The sequence below is a fragment of the Morchella importuna genome (genome assembly GCF_003444635.1).
Source record: "Morchella importuna strain M04M26 chromosome Unknown Morimp01GS003, whole genome shotgun sequence".
NCBI lineage: Eukaryota > Fungi > Ascomycota > Pezizomycetes > Pezizales > Morchellaceae > Morchella > Morchella importuna.
In genome coordinates this window covers 1092138-1110105 of record NW_025763400.1, presented here as the reverse complement: position 1 = coordinate 1110105, position 17968 = coordinate 1092138, and the positions used below count along the sequence as shown (strand labels likewise).

At 45.3% G+C, this 17968-nt stretch overlaps 7 protein-coding genes across 7 annotated transcripts; all 7 read left to right on the top strand.

Moving 5' to 3' along the window:
• Nucleotides 1–1369: 1369 nt before the first annotated feature.
• LAJ45_01796 (uncharacterized protein) lies at nt 1370–3341 on the top strand (the record flags this gene model as incomplete). The annotated part of the gene is made up of 4 exons (XM_046111389.1): nt 1370–1484; nt 1717–2181; nt 2236–2946; nt 2998–3341. 4 exons carry the CDS (start codon nt 1370–1372, stop codon nt 3339–3341), a joined length of 1635 nt encoding a protein of 544 aa, XP_045975333.1.
• A 921-nt stretch (nt 3342–4262) lies between these two features.
• On the top strand, nt 4263–5444 carry LAJ45_01795 (uncharacterized protein; the record flags this gene model as incomplete). The annotated part of the gene is made up of 2 exons (XM_046111388.1): nt 4263–4815; nt 4873–5444. The coding sequence occupies 2 exons, from the start codon at nt 4263–4265 to the stop codon at nt 5442–5444; spliced, it is 1125 nt and encodes a 374-aa protein (XP_045975332.1).
• Nucleotides 5445–7856: 2412 nt separating this feature from the next.
• Nucleotides 7857–9069, top strand: LAJ45_01794 (uncharacterized protein; the record flags this gene model as incomplete). Its single annotated transcript, XM_046111387.1, has 5 exons — nt 7857–7870; nt 7938–8070; nt 8133–8744; nt 8819–8924; nt 9011–9069. The coding sequence occupies 5 exons, from the start codon at nt 7857–7859 to the stop codon at nt 9067–9069; spliced, it is 924 nt and encodes a 307-aa protein (XP_045975331.1).
• A 386-nt stretch (nt 9070–9455) lies between these two features.
• LAJ45_01793 (uncharacterized protein) lies at nt 9456–10604 on the top strand (the record flags this gene model as incomplete). Its single annotated transcript, XM_046111386.1, has 1 exon — nt 9456–10604. The coding sequence occupies one exon, from the start codon at nt 9456–9458 to the stop codon at nt 10602–10604; it is 1149 nt and encodes a 382-aa protein (XP_045975330.1).
• Nucleotides 10605–11007: 403 nt separating this feature from the next.
• Nucleotides 11008–11381, top strand: LAJ45_01792 (uncharacterized protein; the record flags this gene model as incomplete). The annotated part of the gene is made up of 2 exons (XM_046111385.1): nt 11008–11035; nt 11104–11381. 2 exons carry the CDS (start codon nt 11008–11010, stop codon nt 11379–11381), a joined length of 306 nt encoding a protein of 101 aa, XP_045975329.1.
• Nucleotides 11382–12634: 1253 nt separating this feature from the next.
• Nucleotides 12635–13613, top strand: LAJ45_01791 (uncharacterized protein; the record flags this gene model as incomplete). Its single annotated transcript, XM_046111384.1, has 5 exons — nt 12635–12671; nt 12733–12780; nt 12849–13203; nt 13279–13434; nt 13487–13613. The coding sequence occupies 5 exons, from the start codon at nt 12635–12637 to the stop codon at nt 13611–13613; spliced, it is 723 nt and encodes a 240-aa protein (XP_045975328.1).
• A 3089-nt stretch (nt 13614–16702) lies between these two features.
• On the top strand, nt 16703–17410 carry LAJ45_01790 (uncharacterized protein; the record flags this gene model as incomplete). The annotated part of the gene is made up of 1 exon (XM_046111383.1): nt 16703–17410. One exon carries the CDS (start codon nt 16703–16705, stop codon nt 17408–17410), a length of 708 nt encoding a protein of 235 aa, XP_045975327.1.
• Nucleotides 17411–17968: the final 558 nt, after the last annotated feature.

The following is a 17968-nucleotide window of genomic DNA, read 5'->3' as shown; positions in this document are numbered from 1 at the left end:
ACTGTATCAACTCGCGGAATGAGTTATATGTGAAATCCAGTGCACAGTCATCGGCGTTCTACTACTAATCCTTGAACCATGGGATCGGAAAATCAATCTGGTGCCACACACATACACACGCAATCTAAGCACTTTTACGCAATCCTTTCATTTAAATTTTTTTATTCACCCAAGATAATCATAATATACACACATGTACCTAAAGTACTCTATCCTGTGACCTACCCAGAGTACATATACGAAGAAACCCCCCGAGTGGCTGTTAATCAAGTGGGAGGTTGGTATCCTGCTGATGTGATATCGTGATTAAGCCCGAATCCAGGCTTGGTTCTCCCTTTCTTCGATAATTCACTATTGCCGGCGGTTCCTTGACTAACAAGTACATGTTAATATAACGTTATATATTCTCTCCGTTTTTTTTTACCACAAAGTCTTGGCAATATTTCATAAATGTCCATAATATAGAAACATACATGTATGTGCTCTCTCTCATGAGGATCCTAAGAGACTAGAAATGGGTTTCTTTGGGGGTCCTTGTCGATGATTAAGAAATAACTGCCTATCCCTGAGAAGAGTGCAATACCGGTGGGATCAATTACTTGAAGTGTGTCAACCAACCAGTTACTGTCGAAAAACATCGCAATTCGATCCGCAGCCTTATGAACCCTATCACCGAAGACAAATTGAGTTATCACGTGTAGGGGGTGAGTTATGATGTGTAATTTCTAGAAGGAATCAATTCTTCCTTTCCCCCACGGATATTTACTAGTCAAATCGAGCTTTCGGTATCAGCCGGGGATCTCTACGGGTTCTGCGGATCGGGACCAACCGGTGACACGATTTTTGAATCTTCCTCTTTTCCTCAAGTTGCGCATTTCCCCGCGACTCTAGTTCGAACGATAGGTACATGTACCTAAATGTAGGTACTTACAGAGCGTGAGCACACCAAGGGGGAGGATGATAGAGGTAAAGTATGTATCGTACCTGTATGTAGGTACAAAGCAGTCTTGAAGGTGATTGGTGATGGAAGACCCTTCTTTCTGGTTTTGATACGATGTGGGGCACTTGTGGCTTGCATGATAAGCGAAGAGCCGAGATTTTCACCCCGCCCTGCCCACCAGGACCCCACGCTTTTGGTCCCGGCAACTCTTCCACTGACTATCTGACTGACATATCGTAACTGCACCCATTTCCCCATCTCCTAATACGCGTGGGCTGACCAACATCCCATCCGTCCTGCTTCCATCTCTTTGCACCCCTCTTCCCCATGCAGAACCCTCTGCACTGCATCCACTCCATCCCTTCCGCACACAGATTAGATTGCTAGTAACCTCATACTCGCAAGTATTTAAGAAGGTCGTAGATCGCAATGGGTTGGTCTCCTGTTACCCGCAGGATCGCTATTACTCGAAGTCGATTGAGCTTCCACTATTCCTCACCGATACCGGGTCTTGTAGGACTAAAGTTACAATATACCAGTGCTGGTAAGCTCCATTCTATATCGTCAGTTCATCACGTAGTTGGACCTTGGATCTTGGGGATTGCCACGAGTGCGTCGCTACGATGGATAGGCTCTATCAACGTCATCCGTATCTAGCGTAACGAAGCTCCCCCAAATCCTCAGATATCCTCCTGCACCGTCTTCCACACCCTTCCCTACTCCCCAACTATACAAATCAACATCATTGTTCATATTCTAATAAGCAACTTGGACAGTTCATCAGAATCAAACCACTCCAATGTCTACCTCTGCCCCTCGTAAGGCTCTCAACCTCTCAAATATCAACCCCCACGTCAAAAAGGCCGAATATGCCGTGCGTGGAGCAATCCCCATCAAATCAGAAGAATACCGGAAAATACTTGCGGCCGCTGGTACCGTCTCTGCCTCAGGCAGTGATTCCGCGTCTCAAAATACTACCCCAAACCACAATCTTCCATTCAATGACGTTATTTCTGCAAACATCGGAAACCCACAGCAGCTAGGCCAGAAGCCCCTTACATTCATCAGGCAGGTTCTGAGTATCCTCGAGTACCCCGCTCTATTGGAGCATGAAGGGTTGTTCCCGAAAGACGTTAGAGAGAGGGCAAAATGGCTTTTGGAGCAAGTAGGGAGTGTGGGTGCATACTCTCAGAGCCAAGGTTGTTTCGGTCTCAGAAAGAGCGTTGCAAGGTTTATCGAAGGTTAGTAAATTACTTGTATCTGGTGATGATAAGACTGTTAACTTGATTCCTTAGAACGTGATGGCCACCCGGCCGACCCAGATGACATTTTCCTCACCGCCGGCGCATCATCTGGCGTTTCTACACTTCTACATACCATTTGTGCCTCTAAAGAAACCGGCGTTCTGATCCCCATTCCGCAATATCCTCTCTACACTGCTACGCTTGCACTCATCGACGCTACCCCAGTTCCATACTACCTGGATGAACCTTTGTCCTGGGCTACCGATGTGCCGGCCATTCGTGGAGAAATCACCAAGGCAAGAGCTGCTGGTACTGAATTGCGCGCCATCGTTGTCATCAACCCCGGTAACCCAACTGGAGCCACTCTGACAGAGCAAAACATTGCCGATGTTATCTCTCTTGCTGCTGAAGAACATCTTGTCATTATGGCCGACGAGGTCTACCAGACAAATGTTTATCAGGGCGAGTTTCACTCTTTTAAGAAGGTATTAAGGAATCTCCAAAAGGAGAGTCCTGGAAAGTATGATCATGTGGAACTAGTAAGCTTCCACTCAGTTTCAAAGGGTATGATCGGCGAGTGCGGACACCGTGCAGGATACTTCGAACTGGTAGGGTTCGATAAGGAGGTACAGGCACAAATCTACAAACTTGTTTCTATCACACTGTGCCCCCCAGTCATTGGCCAGTGTTTAGTTGAACTTATGATCAACCCACCAAAGAAAGGCAGTGAGTCTTATGATTTGTATAACAAGGAACATAATGGTAAGCCAATTGATTCACCCCCTTATAAAACGTATTAACACTGCATCATAGTCATTTTTGGGGACCTTAGAGAGCGCTCCCAAGCTCTCCATAAGGCATTTGGCAAGATGCGCGGTGTCTCATGCCAAGATCCTCTTGGTTCTATGTACCTCTTTCCCACCATCACAATACCACCAAAGGCCATCGAGGCTGCCAAAAAGCAAGGCCAGAAGCCGGATGAGTTCTACTGTATGAAAGTACTTGATGCTACCGGTATCTGCACTGTTCCGGGATCGGGCTTCGGACAGAAAGAAGGGACATGGCATTTCAGAACAACTTTCTTGGCACCTGGGACCGAGTGGGTGGAGAAATTGGAGAAATTTCACGAAGCTTTTATGACGGAGTATGAGGGTTAAGATTTCAGTTGATCTGAAACCTTTGTTGCATAGATTTTTTCTTTCTTTCTAATAGTCTGGTTTCTTTTTTTCCCCTGGGTTTAGAGCGGTGTTTTCGGGAAGATATACCTATCACTTGCGCTTGCTTTATGATTCTTACTTTTTGGAAGTAGTCTTTCTAGTACCAGTAGATATGTTAAATCTCACGGCCGAAATAGATCATACAGCCTAAATATCACAGAATACTTGAAGCCCGAAAAATTCTACAAAATAACTACAACTGTATATACTTGAGTGTTCAACAAATCAGTGCAACTATCGAAGCATAAATTTGATCTCCACTCAAAATTTCAAATGAATCTATTGAAATTATCCCTGGCACCACTTCGCCCCGTTGCACTGGTTTGTTTTTAACTACTCTATTGACACCAATAGCTATCTGGTATCATACCAACGCATATATAATTACACATAATGCAGACCCCAACACCTACTATAGAGTAGAGTACCTAGGGTACCTACATGTATGTACCTACTCTACATGCAATCCGGAAACGTCACTCCTTTGATTTGTTCGGCTACGAACCTACCTATCCGATTGAGGTTCAGGTTTGATGATTAAGCTCAAGTAATGGCTCATAAATAGTAATTGGTTGTTTGTTCACCGATAAAGCGGGGTATTTCCAATAACACGTAGGTATTGTGTCCCATGGAGCGTGTGTACGAAGCAAATGAGTGGTGCCAGATATTCACTGGACAACCAAAGCAATATCTTCTTGCCTAGATAACGTTGGGAGGTGTTTCTCTGAGCTTCCTGCTCCTTCCTCTCATGAGATAAATTCGAATTTACAGTACTGCCTTCCTCTCAATCCCTACCTATATCACAAATACTCAACACCTCAGCTATTAAAGACGTGCTTCCGTTACAAGGCGACCAAACTCATGACTTCTTTATGGCCACGTTTCCGTGGTCACGGTGGTGACACCAAGCCCGCGGTTACACAAGAGAGGTTGCAGCACCTTGAAAACGTTGAGGTGCAGTTTCAGAAACTCGAAGCCGAAAAGCAAGAGTTAGAACGGAAAATCCAGGACCTCGAAGAGAAAGCCAAAAAGGAGGAAGATTTAAAACAACTACAAGAGCAAGAATCTGCGAAAGGCAAAGATGACGACTCAAAATCGCTTGAGAGAATTGTCCAGTCACTCGATGCAGTATTTGACAGCTCAATTGAATGGGCGCGTGAGTACTTTGAGATCGACGTCAAAGGCTTCAAGATCGACAAGTTCCCGCAGTTTAAGGTAGAGCTTGGTTGGGTCACGTGGGACGATAGCTGGAGGACGAAGGACCACTTGAATGTCAGCCATCTCGTCCAAGCAGTGGTTGCGGACCGCTTGGCTATGGAGTTCTTTTGGCCCGGTGCGCACGGGAAACCATTCCAAGGGTGCGAAGAGGGATTCCAGAAAAGTTGTAATGAGATATTCCAAGTTCTGCTCAAGGGTTAGTAGGGTTTGACATCATTTCACGTATGACAAATTGGCTGATTTTTTATTCTAGAAGATAGAGGAAAGGCGCACAGATGGCGAGCCACGACTTTATCAGCATACGAAAGGTCTGGAGTGTGGTGTCCTACGTCTACCACTTCACCTACCCCTCCTTCCTCCCGACCAGGGTCACATAAAGATGTTGCCCAATCTGCAGCCTTTTACCGTGATCAACACTATGACCGTATTGTCACGTCAATCGAGCACGCTGTCGGACCAATATCACAAAAATATTTTCCACAACGGAACGAAGCAGAAAGGCTTCAGAAGTGTAAAGAGTTTGTCAGGACAGCGGGCGAATTAGCATTTGAGCTGTCGAAATATCCGGCAGAAGTAAGGGTTTTGGAGAAGCAATGGTTCGACGCTAAGTGTGCACGTACATTTGTGTGTGGAAACGAACACATGAAAGAATCATCTGGAGAGCATGTCGATCCTGAGGAAAAACTGCCGATAGACATCATTCTTAGGCCTTGCTTGAAACAACATGGAGACGAGCAAGGCGAGAACTACGACAAATCATCTGTCTGGATTCCAGCTCTCGTGGATGTTAAAAGACCTACAAATCCTATTGTCCTCGCTGCTTAGATCCGAAAGGACTTGGGGGGCGTTATGCAACAGGTATATAGCCCGGCCAGTCTCAAACGTACGATGCAGCAATCTTATCTCATGTGGTCACCCGATTATTCAGACTTCGATCTAACGATGGATTTCTTGTTTCCTCAATTTCTGGAGGCTTTCGATCTTATTCAAACGTTGGAAGATATTTCAGCAACTAAAAATTAACACTTTCATCTGTTTCCTTCTTCTTCTCCTTCTTTAATTCCAAGTCACGGTGTATCTGTTCGGTTTTGTTTTGGGGCGATCATTTTCTGTAACCAGATAGTTATTTGTTTCTTGGAGCGAGTGATACCACATGTACGCATAAGTTATACGACGAAATCATACTTCCTATAAAATTAGATATCACAACCGATTCAACAGTGCATATGATAACAACTAATCCTGAAGCACAGAAACCACCCCCGTCATAGCAGATACTTGTATGCAAGGCTAGAATCCTGTGGGGTTTTTGTCCTCATTCTACTCTATCGTACGTCAACTGAATGAAGTTCACACTAGCCACAAACATGAACCAAGAGACTCCGAGAGAGCTTATTGATTGGGTTACGCATATGATGAACCGTAGATATGCATATTGCGCGCCTTAATAACCTATAAATGCGCCATAGGGTACATGTACCAGGGATTTTGGGTCATTTCTTGCAATCACCAACTTGCTGCAATCTATCAAAGAACCGATAAAATTATTACTGTAGGTACATGGGCATGGCAGCGTGTTTGGGACCTACGGTAGTGCAACATTGGCTTTGACAGAATGCAGCCAACGTTCCCACTGGACATTCCCATACGATGTGGCACCTTTACCATAACCACATACAAATTAAACTCGCTATCCTCCCCGTACGTAAGCTAATTATCAGTTCTAAATCAATTGCATTAACCCGCATGAGCGAGTCTATCTTTACATTCGTCAAGCGGTGCATGATAGCGCCTCTCACTAGTGTGGAGATCGATCGATGATGATCAACCTGATAATCCAACGTGTCCACAGACTGAGTCTACTCTTCAATATGACAGAGTTAGATATCTATGTGTGTAGATTCTAAAAGGCCAGGCCTCCTTCAGAACACACGTGGCGGATAAGAACTACATGTAATATCATGGTATGACTCCTGGTGCTCACCCATATAAATGCAGTTTTTTGCCTTCAATATACATACAGAAGAGGAAACCCGATACAGTCGGGCCACAGCAGCCAACTTCGTTCCAATAATCTGATTCCTAAAACGCCATGTCTTTTAAGCTCATACCATCAATTTGGCGCTTGGGTGCTGCCCTACAATGTGCAGCATGCTTTGCATACGGGGTTAATCATAGGACCACTCCACATGTTGAGAGTATTGAAAATGATATACGTTTTCTCCTCTACACCATGCATACAGGACCTGCCAATTTGAGAGATTTTCGCCCATCTGATGCCTTCTACTCAGTCCTATATATCCCTAGCGCTGCAGATGTTCTCCGGATCTGCAGCTCATAGAGTAAGACCTCAATTGTATCAGATATACTCGCTATTTTGTTCAGATCACACCTGGCAGGTCCTTCGGTTGTCGGGACATCTGCAGCCTTGCTCCGAGTAACGCAGTGTTGACTCGCCGTTGAGACATCAACTCTTGCAGAACGGGAATCTAATGGCCCGAACAAAGCGGCGGTGACTCTTGACCGGCATTTTGTGAGTCCATAAGCCAGCTTCGGCCCGTGGACTTCATACATTGTATGATCAGCATCCCCAAAATAAAAATTTTGTACACCATGGCCAGCATTGAGAAGCAGAGCCTGTACCACAAAATGTACATTATGTATGCAGTTGAGCGCAGGGGCTCTTACTGCCTGTACATTAGCGCATTGCAGCCGAGCATGCTACCCGCACCAGTCGTTCTTTATGGGGCATTTGAAGCTTCAAATTCCCCGGTCATTGGATATGAAGTCTTTTTTTCAGTGAGTCAACAGCTCGAGCTGGCTTACTTCGTGGCGTACCCAATAGATAATCGTATATATGTTGGATAAAAATCATATCAATTGAAGTTTTAGTCGACCTATGTGAGTGTCCAAGACTTTCGTAGGGCGGCGAATGACACCCTGTGAAGTGGCTCGAGTGATATTTGATGATTTGCCACATGATCGTTGATACCTCGCAGCGTTTACTGCAGCCCATCTAGAGAAACATCTCGAAAGACGCGATGAGATAGAGCTGAAGATAAACTTCCTTAACACCGCATCAGTTGGTTACTTCAAGGGTTAGGGATTATCCTCTGATGCTTGGCAGGTGCATGACCAGTTACCCGGAACCAAGCCCTCGTAAAAAAAGTTTGCGACACTCAGCTAGAAATCCCACCAGTCTGATTCCCGCAGATAGGACCATAAAAGATACCAGTCATGATTCGCACAGTGTAGGTACGGCCCTGCTAGTTATTTTTGGCATTTGGGCAGTTTAGTGAAATCACTAACACCAAGCAGAAAACCTCGTAATGCACGCTCAAAACGTGCGCTCGACGACCGCGAAGCAAAGCTTGTTGAGAACCAAAAGAAGACCTTGTTCCTCTCTGGTACAACCACTAGCGAGCTGAGCAGACAGGCTCTTGGAGATCTTGTAAGACTTCTTTCGCTTCAACTATCCCCTAATTGCAACTCTAACAGTTCTGGCAATTTCAGCACGCACTCAAGAAGCCCCATGCCATCAAGTTCACTAAGAAAAATGCAGTCCACCCATTCGAGGATGCTGCTCCCCTTGAGTTCTTTTCTACCAAGAACGACGCCTCTTTTCTCGTCCTTGCTACACACTCAAAGAAGCGACCCCACAACCTTACATTCGCACGCACATTCGACCACAAGATCCTGGACATGATCGAGTTCGGTATCGAGGAATCTAGCTTCCGCCCTCTCGAGTCTTTCAAGAACGCCAAGTTCGCCATTGGAATGAAGCCCATGATCTCATTCAGTGGGAGTTTGTTCGACTCTGCGCCAAACTACAAACTCGTCAAATCTATGTTCCTCGACTTTTTCAGAGGTGAAACAGTAAAAGCAATTGATGTTGAAGGGCTGCAGTACATCGTCAGTATTGCGGTTAGTGAGCCAACGGATCTGGTTCCTAGCCCGCCAGTACATATTAGGGTGCATATGATCAAGACGAAGAAGAGTGGACAGAAGTTGCCGAGGGTGGAAGTGGAAGAGATTGGGCCCAGAATAGACTTTAGGATTAGGAGAATCCAGGAACCGGATGAAGCTATGATGAAGGAGGCACTTAAGAAGCCTAGACAGCTTGAGGTACGCATTAAGTCATTGCTTCTCGTTTTTGTGGATGTATTTGGATCGCTAACAATATAATTTCTGGCAAATAGGCGAGATCGAAGAGGAATATCGAGACAGACATAATCGGAGACAAGCTCGGACGTATCCACACCGGAAAGCAAGACTTGAACAAGATGCAGTCAAGAAAGATGAAAGGTTTGAAGAGAGGTCCGACTGACGATGAGGAGGCGACACTAGTAGACGAGAATGACGACAAGGCTAAAAAAACACGCTTAGCATAGGGATGGTATACTTACTTAATGGAGTTCATGAGTCTGTGGTCATAAAAGTGTACATTTAAAATTTCTTTAGGGACATTGGTTTCTGTTGTCCTTTTTTTTTTTTTTTTTTTATCGGAAGCTCTTTCTTTCCCTTGTGTGGATTCAGCAAAGGAAATGTTTGCGCCAAGAATCCAGAACGGGCCAATGAATGTGACAAATTCGTCAGTAAACGTCTCATAGCATGAGACTATGTATTCCGAGAAAGCACGATAGCTGAATTGACGCACAGCATGTAACTCAAGATGAAGTCTGACGTTCTCTCTGTGATAAAAAAAGACCTCCGGGCTCTGACAATCATTTCCATCGTCCGGGTAATACCCCATGTCCGCCAAGACTGAGGCTCAAAGAAATCATTTCCTCCACCAAAAAAAAAAATGATCTTGAAAATCCAGATACCCCAGGAAAAATGGCCGCCCTTCTAGAAACGCTCACAACACTGATAACCTCCCTAACTTCGGCCTCTACCTCCCTAACATCATCCGAATTCCCTCCAGTTACTACGCCCGAAAATGGAATCTCTCTTCTAGATGTTAAAAATGAGCTCCTGCTCTCATACCTACACAACCTCGTTTTCCTCGTGCTCATCAAGCTCCGCTCCGGCTCTTTAGATCCTACCAAAAAAAACGGCCAGGTTGGAAGCGAGGTTGTCAAGGAGCTTGTTAAGATCAGACTCCTTCTCGAGAAGGGTGTCAAGCCGCTAGAGGCGAAGCTCAAATACCAGATCGATAAAGTTGTCGCCGCGGCCGTCGATGAGGAGCTTTCAAAGGCTGGGAATGTGGCATTAATGCCCACTGCCGCCGCCACCAGCGGCGCTGGCGCAACAGGAGAAGAATCCGACGATGGGGTTGAACACGACGATTACGGAGTCTACTCGAAGAAGACTACGGTAGTAGCGGCGCCCGCGTCCACGATCGCCAACAAGGAGCTCTCGTTCCGCCCGAATCCGATGGCGCTGGCAAAGCCAAGTACTGCGGCTCTTCCGGGTGTTGGCGAGACAGAGGGTAAAGAAGGAATCTACAAGCCGCCGCGCATCTCGGCGACAGTCATGCCCGGTTTTGCAACGGCAGCGAGCGAGAAAATTGATGGAAAACGCGAGAGAGAGAATGCAGGCAGGAATAAGAGCCACATGCTGGATGAGTTTATCGCGGACGAGATGTCGACTGCGCCGATGGCTACACCGTCTATTGGATCTACCATTGTGGCTGGTGGAAGGGTGACGAAGAGTGCCAGGGAGAGAAGGGAAGAGCATGAGAGGAGAGAGTACGAGGAGAACAACTTCGTGAGGTTACCGCAGCTAAGTAAGAAGGAGCTGCGGGAACGGAAGAGGAATGGCGGAGACAATGGTGGACAGTTTGGCGGTGAAGACTGGAGAGACTTTGCCGGCGATTTAGATAGATTGACCAAGGGCGCGGAGAAAGGTGGCAAGAGTAGTAGAGTGCTGGAGAACAGCAGGAAAAGACGAGGTGATGATGAGGGTGGGAGAAACGGTGGGAAAGAATTGGGCTCTCTCTTTAACTCTAAGAAGAAGATGATGGCGAAGAGGAGGAAGACTTAGACGTATTCTAATTTCTTTTGTCTATTTTGTGAATAATTCTGTATAAATATCAAAAGCTTAGGTCATTAACTATCAAGTCTTATCAACGGTTAAAGGAAACTAGTAACCAGAGCAGAGACACCTTTATTAAAATAATAGCTATACATTTACATACAAAGCGTTGATTTCCAACTAAACAATCCCAAAGCATGTATAAATCTAACAAGGGTATCAATGATTGCCTCTGCGGAATTATTGGCTGTCACCTAGCGTGCTCACGCCTACCGAACCCCACCGAACCCCGTATCACGAAGACAGTGCTTTAACCTCACCACAACCCCTGCCCCACCAACTGTCACGATAGAGGCTTCCTCCGCTCTAGATCTCCTCTCAATCCCCACGACGTCACGCCAAACTACCCATCATGTCGAACCTTCAGTCTTTCGTTAACAGTAAGCCCCTTCCTACCCCCTCCTCTACCTCAATCTACCCCACCGCTAACCCCCGATAAAAACCACAGAGACAGTCACAATCCTCACCTCTGATGGCCGTACTTTAACCGGCAAGCTTCTAGGCCACGACCAAACTACAAACCTAATCCTCTCCCATACAATCGAACGTATCTTCAGCCCCGCGTCCGCAGGTCCAGACGAACCAACCCAGCAGGTGGAGCACGGGCTGTATCTTATCCGCGGAGACAATGTGGCTGTCTGTGGGCTTGTGGACGATGAGCTGGACTCGGGAATTGATTGGGCACTGGTTAGAGCCGAGCCTTTGGGTGGAATGAAGCACTCGTGAGCTTGCTTGCGTAGTGATGATGAGATCGTGCTAGGGTTAGGGTTAAGAGCTGGGGGGGTCTTAAAACGTCAACACGACGAATAATTTACAATTTTATACCAGTATCAACCAGGATACGATGCGACTTCTTCTGCTACAACTTCTTTGAACAACGCAATGTGAGGAACAAAACGGTCACGAGGTGTGGAGAGATGAAAAGTAGCTAAATGAGACATGAGGGGGGGTATCAATCTTCGCTGTATATATATTTTTTCTTAAATCTGGGTTTTTGCGTGCGGGGTCAAATTTGGCGAATAAAGCTTGTTTTGTGTCTTTTTACTGATTATATATTGACTTTATTCAATTGTAATATAGCTGTTTTTAGCTCTCCAGGCGGACTTTGGGGTATCTAGGTGAAACTACATACTTAGCGCCATCCTAAAAACGAGTCAAAATGCAATCGAGTGACCCTTCATGACACATCCATGTCTGCTGCCTGGCCGTGGCACATAAACGTATGTACGTAGTACTCTACCAATCCATGATGCCTATCGTTAAAGATCATGTGCATCACCGAAGGAAGCTTAATCCACTCAAGCTCGGCCCCCATGCCATAGCCGTATTTTGCATTAAATACCAAGCCATTAATATCGTGTAATATTTCCCAAAACAGATCTATCGATCCTAACAACCAATCCGGTTCTTAATTTGGCCATAAACAGCAATGGCCTCCTCTCTAAGCCTAATCCTTGAAATAACCTTGCTTATGCAGCAAGGCGGGACGCATTTCTTTGTTTATGCCGGCGTTGTTGTTTTTTGTGACTACAAGGTTTTTCGAGTGAGGGGTTGTGTGTCAGAATATATCTCCAAAGTGGGACCACAATTCTCTCCCTCTAAGCTTAAGGCCCTGTAATGTATATTTAACGTTCGCTTGCTCAGGTCTGCATTTGGTTCCATTAAGCCTTTTCAGGCATCGTAACTGAAGGGCAGATAAAGGAATTGAACACAAAGAACGCTAGACAAAGCGCCATCAAGCTGACATTCCAAGATCAGATTTGTATATAAGGAAACATTTAAACGCAGGCCTAAATCTTCGCGCGGACCCCAGCCTCGAAAAAAGGAAACGAAAAAATTACATGGTGCAGCTTATTGAAGATCTAGGGTTACTGTTTCTGATCTTATCTTATCTGATCTTTTCATGTTTCCTAATAATAGCGATTGAAGTCTTCGGCCCACATGGACCACTGCCACATGAACCACATCAACCAAAAACCATGACAACAGCACCTCCACCAGACGCTTCAATTGATCGTAAGGATACAGGAGCTCTGAAAGGTCTCTCATGGGAATAGTCATGCTAATGTTTATGTAGAAGCAAAGTCAATCGAGTATTGGAACAACGTTGAAGCCACTCCAAATGGTTATAACATACCCCTTCGATCATGCCACATCCTACGCAGTGCAGCTAAATAGTGCGGGTGTTAACAGGCATGCTTGGAGGATATGAATACGTCTCCCGAATCGACATCCAAGGGTCTAAAAACTTCCTTGCAAAGCTGCGACTTAAAACTGCGTCTAGCCCCGAAATATGGAAGGTCGCGGACTGCGGCGCGGGGATCGGAAGGATCACGAAATTACTGTTAACAACGTTGAACAAGGGCAAAGTTATTGTAGATATCATAGAACCGGTGGAGAAGTTCACTAAGGAGGCGATTGAGGGCAATAACTTAAAAGATGAGCGAGAAGATGGGAGGGTAGGCAAAATAGTTAACATGGGGTTAGAGCAGTGGGACCCTGTCAAGACGACAGAGGAGAGGGGAGAAAAGTACTATATTATCTGGAAGTAAGTTTCTTCGGAGCTTGGCGTGTCCGACTGGGTATAGGTGGGTTTTGGGCACGGCGACTAATTTTTGTGAAGCCAGTGGTGCGTAGGGCACCTTTCGGACGTGCAACTAGTGGCCTACCTTATGCGCTGCAAAAACGCTGTTTTGGAGGGCGGTGTCATCGTTGTGAAGGAGAATATCACCGAGACAAAAGATGACATGTATGATGAGACAGATAGCAGTGTTACCAGGTATGTCATCCCACTACAATATTTAGATAGCTGATTAATGTAAATTCGATAGGACGGATCAAAAGTTTAAAAACTTATTCAGGCAAGCCGGATTGCGGGTCGTAAGGACTGAGGTTCAGAAGGGACTTCCAACACAACTGTATCAGGTCCGTAGTTATGCGCTGAGGGCGGCGGTATGATGATAATGCGAAGATACCCTAGAATATAGCTTCTATACATGTAGTTTTCATTGGCAAACTTTTCTAGAAATGGTAAGCGGTCACGTGAATAATTAGGCAGAGCTTACCAGGGTAGTTTCATGAAAAAGACTGTGGTTAGTCAAAACTGGATCATGCTCAGGCGATAGCTTCATAAACATATGCGATGAAATACTTTGAACTTAGTGATTTAGAGTGAATTTTAGGTTTTACGAAGTCTCAGAAAGAAAGTACTGAAAGTAAGTGGGTCCATTCCTTTACAAGTGATTTCCATTAGCTATAACCGCAACAGAGGAAATAGATGGCCCCATCAAGAATCCACAGTCTTTTATTCACCTTTGCTAACTAACCCCTTATCCATCTTAATAAGTTAAAGAGTAAGTTGTCAACTATCCACATCGGCCCTAAACCCCCAGGCGAAAAGGGTTGGGGGCTATTTAGTATTGGGTGGTCTGCCGCGCGCTACTCTATATATATATGGATAGATATGAGCCTTGGGTAGTTACATGTGAAAACCCAATTATACTGCTAGACGTGTACGTAGTGCTGGACTAGTACGCAGAAGAGCGGCTAAGTCGGCGTATTTTTCAGTTGTAGTCGAGGGTGTACTTGAAGTCGAGGAGAGTAGAAGAGCGACCGAATTGATATGCTTGGTGTTAAGAGTTTTTACCCGGCCGGGCCGCTACGAGTTATGGTAATATGGTAATGCTACCACGCCTAGGTACACAAATCCCCTTTCTCTTTGGAAGCACATTCACGGCCTTCTCGAGGTATCATGATATCTCACTCGAAGACTATCGCTATATGTTGAATTGCATCAAGAGTGACATAGCTATTCTTGTCGCTGTTCCAACGACCGACACGCTCCCAATATAGCGCACATAAAGCACGCCAAAATAGAATGAGACGAGATGAAACTTGACAGTGGCTTGACGATTGATGTAGATTTCCAGTGGCTGATTTCATGGAAGGTTTCAAGAGAAGCATACTTGCTTATTCTTATCAATACTTCAGTACTTAAGGATACCGGCTAGCTATCAAGGGGTAAGTATGTAAATACCAGTATCGCATTTGTAGTAGCTGCAGGTAATGTTGGTGCCGAAAATAAAGCAACTGACTTCCGCCGAACTGATCAATCTTGGTACACATTAGCACAGGACTTGAGATCCCAAGAGCGGGTAGGCACCGTTAAAAAGAAAGAAAAGAAAGAAAAGAAAAGAAAGAAAAGAAAGAAAAGAAAAGAAAGAAAAGAAAGAAAAGAAAAGAAAGAAAAGAAAAGAAAGAAAAGAAAAGAAAGACTGTCTTACCTGGATCCTGCGTCCTGACTTTGAATACAAGGTGACGTCTTTGCGAGGGATGTAAATAGGATGGCAACATTTGTAAGAGAGAAAGAATCTCATGGCCTACTAGGTAGAGCTTCATAGTCTAACCACATTCAATCGCCTGAAGGTTGTTGACCAATCACAAACGACCTCTAGGCGCGGGCACTAGTCTCGCTAAGACCTGGGCAGTAGCATCTCCCCTAGAGTAGGTACATGTCCCTACCCACTCACTGAACACAGAGATCAAAAGTGGGATCTCTATTCCTGGAACCTTCCGGAAAAAGAAATGAGCGGCGATCAGTTGGGTGGATGTCGCGGGACGCGATCCATGGTTGGTTTCCCCGTTTTCGTTGTTTTGTTTGCGTGATTGAAGGAAACACGTGCTATTTTCGCTTATGCATGGCCTGTGTGGTAAGGTACATACGGTTCAAAATGTCAGGTTCGGAGCTCGGCCTGAGTCGAGTGTTGAATCCAATTCTCCTGGACAATATTGCGGACTTCTGCCGGTTATCACGGTCTTTAAACCTAATGATGGATGAACTCCATCGGCAACATCGGCGGTTTGTCAACATAAGGCAACTCCCATCTGGGTTGCAAATACACATCTAGCCCCATGATGAGATGATGATCAATAAGGAATTGACTGCCTGTCTAGAGCAAACAAATAAGCTCCCGGTCTTCATTTATCCTTCCCTACAGAATATCTATCACCATATGGCCGGTTTGGAGATTGGTCCGACAAGCTGCTCAGTATCAATTGTTAGGTCATTAAAAACAAACACTCCTCAACAGGTATTCCCACGGAATGGACAGGCGGCCCTCCTGGTATTTGAAACGAGTTCTAGAAACTTGTCCGCTGTCATCAGTTTTTCTTTTTACAGAGATTCGTCAAAGGCTTTGGCGCACATTCCATCTGTTCCGTCATCATAAAATCAAACAATAGATGACAGATGTGGGGAACTTTCTCCATTTTTTCCCTTTCCACGTACATATGTGTCCCCGCCTCCAAAATTGGAGAATCCTCGTTTCAGGTCTTTCCACCCGGAGTGTTCGGTCCCTAAGGTACCAATCCGTCATTATTGGTTCGAACCAGATGATTCTATCCAGAAAGACCATGGAGCTAAACACATTTGAGGTGAACGGTGTGGCAACAAATATGGGTAACCACTGAGAATGCGTGATTTTCCAACTTTCAGGTAGGTACCTTTAATCCCCGTTATGAACTAACGACAGCCATTCAAATTGATTTTTGCCCTGGTCTGTTAATCGGTTTAGATAAGGTCTCCCGCATGCAAAGCGCCTAACCGCCCAGGCACTGACCAACGGGAGCGCTCATCCATGCCAAGACGCCCCAAATAGTAGCCAAAATAGTAGCCACCTTACCTGGACCAATTGATCCAACAGCTTGGCACAGTTTGAGCCCCTGATGCTCTCGCTTCTAAAGAAACCAATTTTTTTTTGGTAGTCCAAGAAATAGGCGCTGGTGAAGGGGCGACATTTTGAACAGGAGATAAAGTCAACTCAATGCCCTCCCCTCTGGTTGTCACATTCAATAACACATCTACCGTCCAAGAGAGGATCTGGAGGCTCGAACATCGATCTCAAACCTCCTCGCCAGTATTTACTAGGGCCGTGCTCTCGGGATATATTTACATAAGAAACAGTATTAATCATTCCTTTAAAGACTTACTCTTCCTTCTGAAAACCACTCTCTACAAAACAGAAAGGAAAAATTAGCAATTTCCCAATATGGTTTCCCAAAAATACACCTTCATTGCCCTTATAGTGGCCGCTGCTTTCTCTCCTCTCAGTGCAGTATTAGCACAGACCACCACCGGCACTGTCCCCGGGCCTACTTCCATCAACAGTCTCCAGCCATCTGCTACTGTCACTAGTATCGAGTCATCAGCTACTCCCACCTCAAGCTATTCCGAATCAGCGTCCACAAGTGCAGCCGCCAGCCAAACGGATGGACTCGGCTACTACCCCACGATCCCAGGACAATCATACGACGATCCCAATAAGCTCATTGACGAAACAGCGGAAGATAGCACTGCCGGCGCAGACGGATCCTCGGATACTTTCATCAACATCCCTCTTGGGGCTCAAATCGGTATCATCTCGATCGTTGTCATTGCTGGTATTGGGGGGTTAGTGGCTAGTTATCTGTGGTACATGCGCCGTCGTAAGCAGTGGGAGCTACAAGGAAGGCGCCGTTCTCTCGTACCAAGGTTCTCTGTCAATGCGCGTGGAGAGCTCAAGATGTCAAGGCCGATCATTACCCGACAGCCTGCAGTTCCACCGACTCCAACTGCGGTCAGAAGCTCAACGAATAGTGTGGCGAACTTTATTCCGATAGATTTGGAGAAAGGGACAAAGCAGGGAAGGGACGAGTTTGAGGTTGAATCAAAAACTGGTGGCGGGTCAAGGTGGAAGAATATGTTCTCGAGGAAATAAGCAGTCATCTTGATTGATTAAGCTGGCTATAATTATGTCTTTCATGATTAGAAAGAGGTGGGATGCGCTTTCATTGATATATACTAGGGTTTCTTTACTTTGTTTTACTTTACGACGATCGTTTGTTACCCGAAAGGAAAAATTGTAACTTACTTATTAAACGAATTTCTGTACGTCTAGCTGGTGTTTTTGGTTATTTCTGGGACATTATTTTCATTTCTTTTTCTTTTATGTTTGCATATGGCTTTCAGTCGTTTTGCTAGTGCAATATTGGGGGTTCTTTTCTTCTCTTTCTTCATACCTGCAGCTGCGCTCGTTAATTAGGCTGGTGTCTAACCCTATTTTTGTGTATAATTATTACTTACGTTCGTTAGAACCCCCCATCTTAGATTGGGGGTAACATCATCGTTTCAGATGATACTTTCTTTCTAGTTATATTAAAACAAATTGTTTCCCACAGGTTTGGCATCATTTCAATTGCAAGGCAGCGTGAGAAAGAAGGATCGAATGATGTTGATAATAGGCTGAGCGCTCTTGCCACATAAACATCCTTGAAAC